This window comes from Mirounga leonina, unplaced genomic scaffold, assembly GCF_011800145.1.
Source record: "Mirounga leonina isolate KUSES-001 unplaced genomic scaffold, KU_Mleo_1.0 Mir_91, whole genome shotgun sequence".
Taxonomy (NCBI): Eukaryota; Metazoa; Chordata; class Mammalia; order Carnivora; family Phocidae; genus Mirounga; species Mirounga leonina.
In genome coordinates this window covers 31,824,368-31,840,803 of record NW_023270839.1, presented here as the reverse complement: position 1 = coordinate 31,840,803, position 16,436 = coordinate 31,824,368, and the positions used below count along the sequence as shown (strand labels likewise).

Below are 16,436 nucleotides of genomic sequence, written 5' to 3'. Positions count from 1 at the left end.
TTTTAGGAGAGTAAAAAAAAATAAACATATGTGATTAATACACCATTATCAATTTCACAGGCCTCAGTCAATCACTGTACTAGTTAAGAGCTAGACCTAGATTTGGATCTTCACCATTTATTGTGGTTATTGCCTGGGGTTTTCTACTTAACCTACGTAGTTGTATTTCCTATTATAAAAATGGAATTGAGAATGTCTAATATGAGGATTAAATGAGATAGTGTAAAGCTCTTAACATAGTACCTCACGCATCATATGTACTTAATAATTGGTAATTGTTACGAACTGTTAGGCTGGCCTCTGGCTCACTGAAGTTTTACTGTATTCTTTTCTCCCTATAAAACATTTCAAGTCAGCAAAATATTTAATTTGTCTATCATCTCATATTACTTGGTTTGACAATAGAAGGGTTAATAGTACTCCAAATATGAAACCATAATTTCAGATATGTTTCATATAGGTGTTTGTATTTAATATGTTTGTATAAAATACTTTGGATACAACTTGTTATTCAAATTCACATTGTGTTTTACTAGTTTTCTATTCAATTAATTGTAATTATCATGCACATTTTACATAGAGTCTAAGAAAAGCAAGTATTGTTATAACTGGATAACTGCTTCATGACCTTGATTCAGAAACTTCTAGTACACTGAAATTCTTATAGGTATTTTTTTAAAGATTTTTTTAAATTCTGCTTTTAATTTTGAGAATTATTATATAATACATACTTTAATAAACTGTTTTTCTATTTCTTTGCTATATTAGGTTGCACACTTAAGTTCCTTTAATCCAGAAAGTTTAGTATAATTAAAGTAATTTAATTTAAGTTTAACCATGAATATAAAAGAAACATATTCTTAATCATTTCAGGAAATTGCAAGACCTAATATGGCTCAAGGAGAAACAGAAACATCAAATTCTGAAAGGTAAATATAAGGAAAAACTGAATCTCTTGAAATTAAAGTATTTAAAAAGCTGATACTTGGCCTGTGTTATTTTAGTTGACATTTTATTTTATATGTTATTTTAGTTTTAACTAAAATAAAAATTGGAATTTTAATACAACAAAAACATACTGTAGATCCTTAATTTTGAAATCTTTTCAACATCCTTTAAACATCTTATAGTTGTTAAATTTTTAACTAGTAAAAAATTTTTACTAGTAAATGTCAACATATTTTAATTGCCCCTATTAAATGAAAACAATTACAAGATCCTACAAGTTACAAAGTGGGGACAATTTTTGCAAACAGGTAATATTAAAATCTTTTCTCGCTAAAGTATTTTCAAAAGCTTTATAAAGCTACTTCTGTGGTGGGACCTTAACATAAAAGTTTCAAACTTCAGGGATTGGCTTTAAAAAATTTAATGCTCTGATCAACACTAAAGACCACAAGACATTCTTTTTTACTTTCAAGATTTTATTTAAATTCAAATTAGTTAACATATAGAATAGTATTCGTTTCAGGGGTAGAATTTAGTAATTCATCACTAGCATATAACACCCAGTGCTATTCATAACAAGTGCTCTCCTTAGTGCCCATCACCTATTTCTACCTCCTTCCACCAACCCTCACTTTTTCTCTATAGTTAAGGGTTTCTTGGTTTGCCTCCCTCTCTGTTTTTATCTTATTTTAGAAGCTTTCTTAGCAAAAGAGAATCTAACATTCTAAGTAGAACTTAATTGCAGATAAAGATAATTTTATTTTGTCTTTTAAATTAAGTAATTTCCCCATGTCTATCTTTATGCTGTGTATCTTATATATAGCTGTACAGCATCAGGTGTAGGGTGCTTTTTAACTGAATGAGATTAATTAATCTATTGCCCCTGAAAAGAAAATGATGGAATAAGGCCTTATGAAGGTGTCTCTTAGACTTTACTAGAAAAATGATCTGGCCCTTTCTTCACCTGGAATTTGGGGACACGGGCAGTGGTTAACAAAAATTCAATGAAGGAGTTTGAAAAAGCAGACTAGTCACCTCTCTATAATTTAACATTTCTGTAAATTGTAGCTAATCCAATAAGATCTGAACAAAAATAATAATTATATAAGTTTAAATGAAAATATTATAATTGTTTGCAGATGGTATAATTGACCTCTAAGATCCAAGAAAATGAGCTAAGAATGAAATTAATGAGAGTACTAATTAAGGTAGCTTAGTATAAAAATCTGAATGCCAATAACATGTGATTACAAAATACAATGGACAAAAAGTTAATTCACAATAACAAAAATGAGAAATGTACAGGATCTAAATGAAGAAAATGAAAACTTACTGTGATAGAAAATAATTAATAAGTAATGTATGATAGGTCATTTTCCAAATTATTTTATAGGTTTAATAATGAATATTTAGTTAAAAATGCTAATGGAATTTGGTTTAGAAACCAATGATGTTTAAAGGAAGATTCATATTTTTCTATTTACTACCATAATTTATTAAATCATTGCTCTCTTGTTAGATATTAGGTTGTTTCTGTATTTGCTATTTTTTTTTTTTTAAGATTTTATTTATTGAGAAAGCAAGCAAGAGAGCGAGCATAAGCCGGGCGAAGTGTCAGGCAAAGGGAGAAGCAGACTCGCTGCTGAGCAGGGAGCCCGACATGGGACTTGATCCCAGAACCCAGGGATCATGACCTGAGCCCAAGGCAGATGCTTAATCAACTGAGCCACTCAGGCACCCCTCTGTATTTGCTATTTAAACATTGTTTTTATGAGCATCCTTGTACAAATGTCTTTTATATTTTTAAACTATTAAACTTAGGGAGAAAAGTAGTGGATAGTAGGTGATTTGCTCTATTAAATAATAAAATATATTGTTAACTATAATTGGTAAGACTAGGTGGTATTGGCCCAAGAATAAAGACAGATCAGAACGAAATAAATAGCAGACTTATTTAACTTATATAAATATAAGTTAGTAAACAATAAATGACCATTTGATAACATTGCTTTGATATTTTGTCAGTTCATTCAGAAAAAGTCCAAATTCCAGGTGGATTAAGAGAAGAAATAAGATATCTGTAATCATTAAATTTATTTTTGATAAAATAAGTATTGTAACATCTAGATAAGGAGCTGGAGATTCTCTTTAAAGTGTTCTGTTTCTAATGTTTTATGATTCACTGTATAGTTTCTGTTAACATGCCGGTTAATAGAGAACACACAGACACACTCATATACACATAAACATTTATGTATATACATATATTTATGTATATAATATGCATGTTGTATATTTACATATATTTTTTTCAGGCATGTATTTATGTTTTTTTAAGTTAAACTGTTAAAAATTAGAGAAATGTTTATGAATGCTTATTTGATTTTGCATAGGGTAAGACATTCTAAGAGGATATATAAATCATTTAAAAAATGTTTTTTTTCCAAATATATTCACTTCTTCTTTAAAGTACTCATACAAATTAATAAGACTGCTTAAATTTCCACTAAAGACAGGGTGTGCACAGATAAAAGTAATGATTACCAGGACTAAAACCAGTTTTGATAGATTTCCCAGGTCTCCTTTTAATATGTGACTCTGGAGTTTCTCACTCTTTTGCCTAAGAAAATGGCCACTCCTAAATTGTAACATAGCAAGGACTTGGGACTTGGATTATTTTTTTCCTTTTTGGCAAATGTACCTTGACCTTTTTTTTTTTTTTAAGAGCATGTTTTTATTTCGATAGTTTTTAAATATATCGTGTTCTGAAGAAATAGATAATAAATGGCTTTATTTTTTCAGTAAACAAGATAAAGCTTCTTCAGAGGAAGAAAAAAATGGATGTGATACAAATTCATTTGAAGGCTCATTAGCAACAAAAAGTGAAGAAAGCATAACAGTTTCAAATAAGGAAAATGATACCTGTCTCGAAGACCAGAAAACGGGCTTAAAGAATATCTTCAGTCATGATTCAAATATTGATGCCAATAAAGTAGAAAAGGAGAAACAAATAGAGCACATTTGTCAGGAAACAGAGTTGAAGATGTGTCAAAGTTCAGGAAACTTAATTTCATGTGATCAGATTGAAGATTCCAACTCCAGTGAAGCTAGGTTTTCTTCGAAGAATATTAAGGATTTGCAGTTAACATCTGGTGATGTTAGCATTGATCAGTTTTTGAGAAAAAGAGATGAACCTGAATCTGTTAGTTCTGATGTTAGTGAGCAAGGCAGTGTTCATTTAGAACCTTTGACTCCATCAGAGGTACTTGAGTATGAAGCCACAGAGATTCTTCAGAAAGGTAGTGGTGATCCTTCAGCCAAGACTGATGACTTAGTATCTGATCAAACTGACAGTGTTCCTGGAGAAAATAGCCGTAGCACAACAGAGACAACAGTAGACCTGGCAGATGAAAAAGAAAGAAGTTGAAATTTAGTAGTCATTCTAAGTTTAGTGTACCAACGGTAAGAACATTTGGAACAGTGCTATCAGGTGAGCTCAGAGGTGCTGTTATGTAGAGTTCAGAAAGAGAAAAATGTGAAGGAAGTCATTCATATACATTTTACCTGTATGTTGAACCTAGGTTCTTAAAGAAATCAATTCACTGATAAGAGCATGATTTCTGTGGATTTCCAAGAAGCCTTTAAAACATAACAGGATTTTAGTGGAAGTTAAGTTTGCAATGGAAAAGTCTCATTTAATGGTTTGTGAGGAGAACTTGGTGGCCAGTACAAATTGATTATTAGAATATCAATTATAATAATAAAGCTTTTGAAACTTCCATCAGTCCTAAACTAAAAGATTTTATTACCTATGTATTCTTTTCAGTTAACTTAAAGGAAGAGATTTGGAAACCCCACACCTTTTGGGAATAAAGGCTTCATTTTGAGTATAATGCTGGTAAATGGAGCATGCTTAGAGTGCGAAATTAATTGATCTAATGAGAATTTGGATGAACGTAAAATTAATTTTGGATTTAATATAACATTCCAGACTGTCAGAAGCATGTAAACAGAATATTTGAATCTGTGTACCTCCATACAAGTGTTAGCCTGCCAGGCTGTAAACTTACCTTAATTAAACTTTCAGTGAAAGTGAAATTATTAAGATAATAAATTTATATTTGTGCTTTTTGTCAGTGTGTAAGCTGTGCAGAAATCCTTGATGTGCTAGTTGTATAAAATAGAAACCCATTGTTGAAACTCCTGTAGCTATTATGCTTTTAATATTGTTTTAATGATCTTTAGAAATAGACCCATAAAAATGGTCTGGAAGCCAAACCAAAGTATGGTATAATGTAGATATTGTAAAGCAGTAAACTGAAAACATGTCCTGGCTCATGCCATGTTTAAGTGACTTTTTCTTTAATTGTAAAATAGAAACTTCAAATGGGACCTAAAGCAGTGATGTAAAAAATTGGTTTGGGATATTTAGCCTAATTTATCCATATCCTATTTTATCCATAAAATGGCTGCTAAATTGATTTTTCAGTTGTTTTTTTATCATCTAGAAAATAATAGAGATAGAAATAAATAATATGAATAACAGTAGTTTGCTTTAAAGTACTAAAAAATTTATTTAAAATGCTACATTTTTACTTCTTAAAATGTGCTTTGAATTCTTAAGTTTTGTTTCACTGAATGTTAAACGTTTTAAATGGCTATTAAAATTCTGCTGTATATAGTAGTTTTTGAGTAAATATTTGCAATAAAAATCTGTCCCTGAATAATTTTATTTTTCAGAAAACTGCTTGAGTCGGATTACCTTTGGCGCCTTTAGAAATTGTATACTTGTTCAAGGAAATTTCATGTTAAAGTTAGCGGTAGGATTTCATTCTGTATTTTTTAATTGATGCATGATTTATTTTAAAATAGGACTTAAAGTACTGGGGAAAATACTGGTAATGTTTGCAGAGAATAGATTTACTTTAAAAATTCTTTTAAATCAAGAGAAATATAATTTACTATTATAGTTTTCTATCTGTTCAGCAAATTAAAGAGGCTAAATAGGCAAAATATATTATTGACTTACTTTCTTGAAAAGTTGCTTTTGGAGGGTCAGGTATTTTCATCTTTCCTGCTACCAAGAAAAGATAGAAGAGAGAGGGACTTTAGCTGTTACACTTCACGTTGTTGAAACATAAATCTGTAGCTGACAAGATTTTTGGAGTAATTTAAATCTTAGGAAGAGCAAAGAGTGGAAGAAAATCTATGTTAAGACCATTTTCTGAATCCTACTTAGTTAGTTACCAAACCTATCACCTAATGCTACAAAACCTTGATCACTGTGCCAAGATAAGTCTCTAAGTGACACTGTTACCCTTTGAGCTTTGGGTAGTTCCTTCTGCTGTGGCTCCATACCTTTAGAGTAGTGGTATTCAAAGTAGCTAATCAATGAGCTGTTTATACCCACCCACTAGTAGAAAAGGAACCTGTACCAGACTATAAGTCCTTCACTGAGAAAGCCTGGCAATGAAAACAAAAGTGTAGTTGAAATAACCATTGTACTTGGTTAACATAATTGGTTTATGTTCTCACACCATCTCATTTCATTTCTGTTCAGGAACAAACAGTCCAGGTGTGCAAACCAAACCTTTGAGTAGCAGTGCTTTAGAACAGTGGTCAGCAAACTTTTTCTGTGTAGGGCCAGATAGTAAGTAATTGTGGGCCGTGTGGTCACAATTATTCAACTCTTCCTTGTAGTTCGAAAGCAGCTGTAGATGCAATGTAAATGATAGCCTGTTTGTGTTCCAATAAAACTTTATTTACAAAACAAGAATGTTTGGCCCATGGATTGTGGTTTGCCTGTGCCTGCTTTGGAGTGCTTAGACTACTTTAATATGACAGTGAGAGCCAGTGATGCACTCTAGTGACTGTTTGCCTAAGAACTACCTACCAAGGTGCCTTAGTGTATTACTGTTACCTAACAATAAAATTACGATTGATTCTAAGTGCAGTTCAATGACACTAAGTAGCATTATATTTGTTTTGTGGGATATACTTTTAATTTACATTAAAAATCTGAATGCCATCTTTATTTGTGTTATTTCTTCCCCTTTACATCTCTCTAAAGTTTGAGGGAGGAAATTGGAATTTTTCTCATCCCATAAACATTTTTAAGAACTAAACATTTTAAAAAGGAACTGACAAGATACAAGTCACCTTGTTTTAGCTGTAGTAAAAAGATGAGGAAACCAGATATCTAAGCAATTATTTGCTTAAGGTTACAAAGCTAAGATTTGAATGAAATTTGATCTGATTCTGAAATTAGTGTTTTTCTACCACATCTGTAGTTCCCAGCAGTTATATTGAATGTTTTTAAAATAAATTATCTTTTTGCAAATAATCCTCCCATTGATGGTACTAATTATAGTTTTATTTATTCATACACTGATTATATGCATTTGGAATGGAGGACTTCTTAATCTAAGGAAAAGGACCTAGTGATCTTTTTTATTAATAGGATTTGAGGAATTTTACCTCAGGAGCAGTAGTTAGTGAATATATTATTAATAGGAAAGGTAGCAAGTAATTTAAAGATATACTTTATATAATAATTATAGAAGTTTTAACATCATTAAATATTTGTAGGCTTCTGTAATGTCATTTTTTTACTTCATGGTTGACATGATCGTTTTTGTTCCATTGAAATTATTATTCCAAAACCACTCACTTGTGCTGACTTCAATGAAGGACTTTTGTATGTGTGTAGGCACTAAAGAAGGATTGCAAATATTTCATTTTTACTAGATTACTTTAACACTAAGACTTGTTTTTTCAGCTAAGACACGAATCATTTGACTTACCTATTCAAGATACTATTAAAAGTACGTATTAAAAGAGAGAAACAACTATTTTTTAAAGTATTTTTTTAAGTGAGGCCTATCTGCAGGTCCATGTAGACAAAATGAATAGTCAAGTAGATCTTTAAAAGTTATGGCAATGTTTAATTATCAGCTCAAAAGCTATAAATTAAAAGATACTTCACCAGGATCATCTTGTAAAGAATTAAACACATCTGTAGCAACACATGTTAACATCATAGAGGGATAAGTTCTCCTGAGAAATTACTTTCACAGTTAGGTAAAGTTAACTTTTAATTGCTTGTTAAAAGTATCATTAAATCGCTTTCATTATTTAAAAGAATATACTAAGAATAAGTTAGTCTTCTTTGATGACACACTGTATGATGAATGATGACATACTTCATCATTAAGAAGATTATTGAACTAAGCTATAGATGAAGCCATAGCTACGATGTTAATGGCCTGGATAATTGCAGATCACAGAAGTTACCATGGATTTTGGTTTCCAGAAAATACCCCAGGCACATCTGGAGTCATTGGCTTTTCCAAAAACAACAGAAAAATGGACTGCATTACTCACCCAATCCAAACACTTTTTAAAAATGAATCCCTCCCCTCCCCCCAAATATTAGAGTAAAACTTGCCATTTGTGGAGAATTTGGGAGAATTTAAACTATAATTTTAAATTTTTAAAATATTTTTAAGTCTTCACCCCCTGCCTTAAAAACATGACTTTAATTGTTCTGTATCAGGGGCTAGCAAACTCTGACCCATATTTGGCCACCTGCTTTTATAAACACAGTTGTATTAGAAAGCAGCCATATCATTTGGTTTATATTGTCTGCTGTAGCTTGTGCACTGAAACAGCACAGTTGTACAGGACAGAGACCATATAGCTCACAAGCCTAAAGCTTAAATCTGGCACTTTAAGAAAAAGTTTGCCAGCACCTGCACTATATTTTTATATAGATATATCATAATTTTATAACCATTCTTGTATTTTTGCTATTACAAACACTACAGGGAAGCTCTCAGTTCATAAATTTTGGTCTACATTTGTTATTACCTGTACTAGAATTCTAAGTGCAATATTAGATGGAAGGGTATTCAGTTTTTACATTGAAAAACACTGATACTTAACTTTAATTATCTTCCCCAAATGGTTATGGGCAGCCTCTTGTCCCAGCATGAACTCCTGAGTTAAGAGTTTATCTAGATTTTTTCTTTGACTCTTCAAAGTCAACTTTTTTTTTTTTTTTTTTTTTTTTACCTAATGTGATTTTCATTCATGCTATTCACCAAATATTTCTAGTGTGTGGTCGGTCATATGACTATTTCCTGGCCAACAAGTTGTAAGTGAAAAGTAACTTCTGACTTAGATCATTTAAATGTTGATGTGAGACACTTTAGAACCTTCTTTTCTATCTGACATGGTGATGATGATTGCTACATTAGGCAGGGCTCCTGAGGGACTGTGAACAGAGCCTCCCTGTTTATTTAGATGGACATGCAGCGTAAGGAAGAAATAAACATTTTTATTTTAAGTTAATGCAGTTAGGGAATATCCCATCTGATACAGGATTAGTCCTGAAAGTGCCACAAAAAGAAACAAAACTGTACTAAATTAAACTCTCTTGCATTGGTTTAGATGACAGATGGTTAAGTTACATGAGGTGATCCACATTCTGCTATGGTGAAAGATTTGGTAAACTTGCCTGTGAACTTGGAAGAAAAATAATGTAGTGAAGTTGTATCTCTGTTGGAAGGGTTTGGATAACAATTTTGTTTACTATATTAGTTGCATTTGACAAGATATTTTAAGAAGTGAACCCAGATGAGAAATGGTAAGATTGCCAGTGGAAACAGAATAGGAAAAGTCCAGAAATGTAGATACTTGAAGGGTTGGAAGAGGCAACACTTCTCATCCCCAGTCAGTAAAAGGAGAAAGCCCTTAAGCAACAAAGTAATTAAATCAAGAAAATAACCATCATACTAATTGTTTAAAAGACTAGGTTAAGGAGAGGCCACCTCATAGTGTTTCTATGCAGGAATTCTTCCACAGCATTTCTTGGGAAATTTAAGTATTTTTCTGAATCTCATGACAAATCAGTCAGGAAATTGGTGAAACAGGAAAAAGTATTGCAACTAAGCAAGATTAAAGCTTAGTAATGAATTTAGAGTCATTACTGGATTGAAGGAATCCACTGAAGTCAAGCCCAAAAGCAAGAGTCCAAGAGTAAGGTCAACATTTCCAGAAATCAGAACAGGAGGACATAGAAGAGGAGTGGTCACAATCTGATGACACAATCTTACTTGTAGCTATTGCCATGTTATAAATGTATGTTTATGTTCCTGTCGGCTACTAACAGTGAGTCATTCTTGTAAGTAAAATAAATGTTAATAGGATTATATATAGTATAATTTATGCAAATCTCATCAATGGTGTTCCAAGAATAACACGTGGAAGCAAATTAATTCCATAAATTGGCAATTTTGACTTGTGATTCTGTGTGGTGCTATTACTCTTGATGGGACATCCAAATGTAACATTCAGATATACCAAATAAGTTTGTTGGCATTTCCCAGTTTGTATGATTATTTGCCAAAGGCTGCTGTTCTTTGCAAATACTTTAACTAGAAATGCTAAGAAAAGAAGTAAATGTTTTTTGGAACATTTTGAAATGAGATCAGAAACTGATCTCAACTCTAAATTAGCAAAAGCAGTATCAATTTCAACAGCAAGACCAAAATCAGGGAATGCAGACAAAATATTTTCATCATCAAAAAGGGAAAAAAGCTTTTATAAATCAACATGTAATCTAAACCGACTTGTAGAGGTTTTAGGATAATCCTTAGCAACTCAACTAATACCAATCCAAAAATGAAAGGTAAGTTTCTGTGTCTGAAGTGTTTGTTACAAAATAAAGATAAAAACTCTCAGGGCAGTTAATGTATTGTGTGCTTTTAAGTTTCATTTTAAGATAAACTTTTAGTAAGTATTTATAGTACTTTCAATTTTTAAAATGATTTTTATTTGGCACTTGCTAATGTTTCCTTCATTTAATATTTTCTGTTATCAAATATCTTTGTCAGGCAGAGACAGTGGTATTGAAATGTATAATCTTATCATAATACATTGGTTCATATTAATAAACCATATATTTATTATTATGTCTTTTTAACAAAATATATGAAACATTTAGCATAATTATCACAGAAAAATGATTCAGTATTATGGTCACTGATAACTATTTCAAAACATATTAAGTATAGTGTTATGAGAAATACAGAATGATGATTCTGTATAATTTTGGGATTCCTGAGAATTCCCAGATATTTTGGTTCCTTATTCCCATATCCTAAATATTAATATGTGTTAGGAATTGGAAATACTAATGCCTGCAAATCTGTTCAGATAGGCAAAATGGCTTAGGAAATGGGTACTAAAGTGTCAGTCTTCTACCAGTGCCTGATGGGCTCAAAGTACTCCAGCTAAATTTGGGGAAAATTTAGGGGGGACCATGTCTTTAAAATTGTGGGTGTGACTATTGGCTCATTGCTAACTGGAATTATATAAATAAGAAGCAAATATTTTGAGAGAGTTATACTGTCAAAGAAACCAGGAACCTGGATTAAAAGTTTATAATTGTTCGAGAATTAAAATGAACACTTAGGCCCCCAATTTTCCTTTTTTTTTCTTTCCAAGTTTTTATTTAAATTCCAATTAGTTAACATACAGTGTAATACTAGTTCCTGGTGTAGAATCTAGTGACCCAAATCTTCATTAACACCTGGTGCTCATCACAACAAGTGGCTTAATCCGCCTAGTCCCCAGCACCTATAAACCCTTAATCCCCTTAATCCCATCAGCTAACCCATCCCCCTGCCCACCTCCCCTCTGATAACCATCAGTGTGTTCTCTATAGTTAAGAGTCTGTTACTTAGTTTTCCTCCTTTTTTTTTATCCCCTTTTTAAACTTTTTTTAATGTTCGTTTGTTTCGTTTCTTAAATTCCATATATGAGTGAAATCATATGGTATTTGTCTTTGTCTGACTCGCTAATTTTGCTTAGCTTAATACACTCTAGTTCCATCCATGTCATTGCAAGTAACAAGGTTTCATTATTTTTTTTTTTAAGATTTTATTTATTTGTCAGAGCGCGAGCGTACAGGCAAGAGGAGCGGCAGGCAGAAGGAGAAGCAGGCTCCCTGATGAGCAAGGAGCCCAATGGGGGACTTCATCCCAGGACCCTGGGATCACGACTTTAGTCGAAGGCAGGTGCTTAACTGACTGAGCCACCCAGGCGTCCCGCAAGATTTCATTCTTTTTGATGGCTAATATTCCATTGTGTGTGTATATATATATACCACATCTTTATCCATTCATGGTTGATGGACATTTGGGCTCTTTGTACAATCAGGGCTGTTGTTGATAATGTTGCTATAAACATCAGGATGCGTGTATCCCTTTCAATTAGTATTTTTTTATCCTTTGGGCCCTCAACTTTCTTCATGAGGTAGCAGATGGAAAAAGTTTCTTGGTCCCCAAGTAGAACCTATTTTCCAGTATCCACCTCAGATGTGGTCAAAAGGATAAAGAAAAAGGGAGGGACCTCCTAGATGGTGGTATCAATAGCTGTGGACAACAGTGGATTAGGGATCCCCTCAAGGAATTTTTGTAGCAGAGAATTGTTCTGGGCCAGTGACTTTGTGTATCTCCTATCTTTCCCTTTCTGAATAGGAGTGTTTATTATGGTTTTTCTAATTCTATTTCAACCTTGTATGTGTAAGAGACAGATAGCTTTTTAGTTGAGAGGTCAATAGTTCAAGAGGAGACAGTGCATACCATCCCCCGACTTAGACAATGGGAGAAGATACTGAACTTTGAGCTTGCTGACATTGATTTAATGGGACTTTTGAGTTACCTCTCCTCAGAAGAGAAAATGTGTTTGGGCTGTAAGAAGGAAGGTGCACTGAATAACTTATTGACCAGAAGGATGGCCTGGAATAGTCCTTAGGGTTATTCACCATATAGTTAGGTTCTCCCTAGAGAACCAGACACAGCAGGAATACACTTCCCTTTTGGGTGAGTGGAGCCATCTGTCTGAATCTGGCCTGTGAATTGTGAGCAAATATGATGTGTAACTTCTGAACTCAAGCACTGAATTGCCAATTTGAGGCCTTCTAGACTCTTGTCTTTCCTCTGATTTGTTTACTGGAAACATTTGAGATGGTGGTTGCTCTGTCATCTGAGTAACTAATGAACAGAAAAACCACCCTTCCAATTTGCAATGGACTTTTAAAATAAGTGAGAAATAAATTTCTGTTGCTTTTAGTTATTGACATTTTGGGGGTGGTTACTACAATGTAAGTCTAACCCTATCCTGACGGGTAATATCGTGAAAATCTTTTCATGCCAGTACCTAAGGACCTATGTCAGAATTTCCTAACCTTTTTAGATCTGCCTCAGCATTTCCTATCTTTTACTACTATCATCTTGCATACTAGTTTTATATTAGATCCCTTGGGATTTTTTTTAAGATTTTATTTATTTATTTGACAGAGAGAGACACAGTGAGAGAGGGAACACAAGCAGGGGGAGTGGGAGAGGGAGAAGCAGGCTTCCCTCGGAGCAGGGAGCCCGATGCAGGGCTCGATCCCAGGATCCTGGGATCATGACTTGAGCCGAAGGCAGACCTTAACGACTGAGCCACCCAGGCGCGCCGGGATTTTTAAGAATCATTTTATTGCGTAATTTAAACAATAGTTTTAGAACTTTTACTTCTGGCCAGTTTGGAGTAATAAGGATTGGATTTACCTTCCCCCATGAAATAAACAAAAAAACATAAAACAATGGTTTTCAAGACAGTGACCTCAAGAATGAAAGAGTGATCCATGAGACAAAACGAATGAGGTGAGCCCTATGGTTGCCTGAGTTTACTGACTTGAGAGCTCACAAGCCATAGCACAGAGAAAGGAAAGTGAGGCATCAACTGAGAGATTCCCTGAGGAGACAGAGCTGAGAGTCTGGAAAGGCCCAGGGAAGATGAGTTCATAGGACTAAGTGCCAGAGATGAGAGAGCTGCACAGAGATTTGCAGTATTCAGCAGAGTACTATGTTGTATGTGAAGAAACTAACCAGGGCTAGGGAAAGAAAAATCTGAAAGGATTAGGGGGAATAATGCTGGCATTTTAAACAGGGCTAGAAACAGTGCATATTCCTATAAGAATTTAAAAATGTAAAATTCAGGGAGCATTGGGTAGAAAACTCAGGAAATTCTTGCTTCATTAGTATGAGAATAATTAACACTTATAATAATTAGCAGACTGAGCACTGCTCTGTTCCCAACTAACAAATCATAAAAGCAAGACCTGAAAGGGTCAAGTAATTTCCACATATGTGTATTATATCCCAGAACAAAACTCAAGAAGATACAAAGGAATACAAAAATAATGAGTACCCACAAAAGTAAAATTCACAATGTCTGGCATCCAATTAAAGATTACCAGGCATACAAAGAGGCAGGAAAACATGATCATAATGAGGAAAATAGCTGGTCAAAATTGACCCAGAACTGATACAGATGTCAGAATTAGGACAAGACATTAAAACAGTTAATAGAATTATCTTCAAAAAATTAAGATATTTAAAAATCCAAATTGAATGTTAGAGATAAAAACTACATCTGGGATAAAAATTATGCTGATGGGATTAATGGCAGATCAGACACAGTAGGAGAAAAGTTCAGAGAGTTTTAAGACAGCAATAGAAACAACCCAGTGAGCTGCAGGACATTAAGGTCTAATATTTTCCAAACATGAAAACTATCCATGAAAAACAGATCCAAGAAGCTCGGCAAATCCCAAGTATGTGATATGTGAAGAAAACCCACAAAGGTAGCATAATAAAATTGCTCAAAACCAGTAATAAAGAGAAAATTTTAAGCAGCCTGATAAAATTTTAATGTAGCCAGACAAAAAAGACCTGACATACAGAGGAACAAAGATGAGGATGACATCAGATTTTCTTAAAAGCACTGAAAGAAAAAAAAAAAACCTGTCATCCTAGAATTATATTCCTAGCAAAAATGCTTTTCAAAAACAAAGGCAAAGACTTTTTCTGCATTTATCATTAGGAAACCTGCAGTATAAGAAACGCTAAAAGAGGGTGCCTGGGTGGCTCAGTTGGTTGAGCGACTGCCTTCGGCTCAGGTCATGATCCTGGAGTCCCAGGATCGAGTCCCGCATCGGGCTCCCCCTGCTCGGTGGGGAGTCTGCTTCTCCCTCTGACCCTCCTCCCTCTCATGCTCTCTGTCTCTCATTCTCTCTGTCCCAAATAAATAAATAAAATCTTTAAAAAAAAAAAAAAGAAATGCTAAAAGAAGTCCTGTGGGTAGAAGGTATACATTTGAGATCAAATTACTTCACTATAGTTCAAATTTTCTAAAGCCCTACTGATTTTTATTCCCCTTGATCAGTTACTAAAGGGCATGCTTTAAAATCTCTGACTCTGATGATGGATTTATCTCTTTATAGCTGTAATTTTATCATCTTTTGCTTTAAGATTGTATAATATACATACAAGCTTAGTTTATTTTCCTGGTGAATTGAGCTTTATTTTATAGTGATCCGTTTTATCAAATCAAGTAATGCTTAGCATTTTTGTTATTTTGTTATTTTGTTTGAAATAGCTATACAAATTTTCTTATATAGTTTATAAATACAAATTCTCAGGGGAAATCCTCCCTACTCCCGACATGTCACAGTTTGAGACAGATAATTTTTTTGCTGTACCAGTGGTTGAGGGAGTAAGCGAGCGAGTATTTCTTTTTTTTTTTTTTTTTTAAAGATTTTATTTATTTATTTGAGACCGAGAGAATGAGAGACAGAGAGCATGAGAGGGAGGAGGGTCAGAGGGAGAAGCAGACTCCCCGCCGAGCAGGGAGCCCGATGCGGGACTCGATCCCGGGACTCCAGGATCATGACCTGAGCCGAAGGCAGTCGCTTAACCAACTGAGCCACCCAGGCGCCCCGCGAGCAAGTATTTCTAATTCACGCTCACACTAAGATACAGACCTTTATGGTCTCAGCTTTGTAGGCCAGTCTCCTATTAGACATGAGCTTTGTTTTCCTTCTCCAGGGTTAGGCTGTAAAACTGATGCTCAGTTTTCAGTTCAGCAAGTACTCTCAAAGCAGAAGTCAACTTCAATGCTCAAACTCTCTGGGTTACTGCCTGCAATGTTTCTCCTCCTGAATTCTTCTTTCTTCCTTCCTTCCTTTCCTTCCTTTCCTTTCTTCCTTTCTTTCCTTCCTTTCCTTCCTTTCCTTCTTTCCTTCATTCCTTCCTTTCTTGATTACAACCTATTTAAGAAGATTTTTTAAATATTTGTCCAGACTTTCTGGTTATTTTATGTTCTGTTCTTGGTTCTCTTTCTTAGTGTTAATTTTCATCAGATGGCGTGGGTTTTTTTTATCTGCAGATTCAATGTTCAGTGGGAGTTTTTTCCCCCGCCTCGCCTCTCTCTGTGCTCACCCCTCCCTGTTTGGCAGTTTTGTGGTTTCCTCCCTCTAGTCATCCAGGACCCTAGTCCAAAACTGGGTTTCCATGCCTAGGAACTCCTGTCCCAAAGTGGCTTGAAGCTGTGCCTGGCCCCAGTATCTTGGGCAGGATGCAGCTTTGCTCAGG

General features: G+C 34.1%; 1 protein-coding gene across 9 annotated transcripts in view; it reads left to right on the top strand.

Annotated features, from left to right (window-relative positions):
* The window catches only part of ZNF280D (zinc finger protein 280D), a 305,303-nt gene extending 298,585 nt beyond the window's left edge, over positions 1-6,718 (top strand). For all 9 annotated transcript variants that reach the window (XM_034993555.1, XM_034993557.1, XM_034993556.1 and 6 more), the window contains 2 exons: positions 874-929; positions 3,751-6,718. In XM_034993555.1, the coding sequence (XP_034849446.1) occupies positions 874-929; positions 3,751-4,375 (681 nt within the window). In that variant the 3' untranslated portion in view covers positions 4,376-6,718. The remainder of the gene's footprint in view (positions 1-873; positions 930-3,750) is intronic.
* Positions 6,719-16,436: the final 9,718 nt, after the last annotated feature.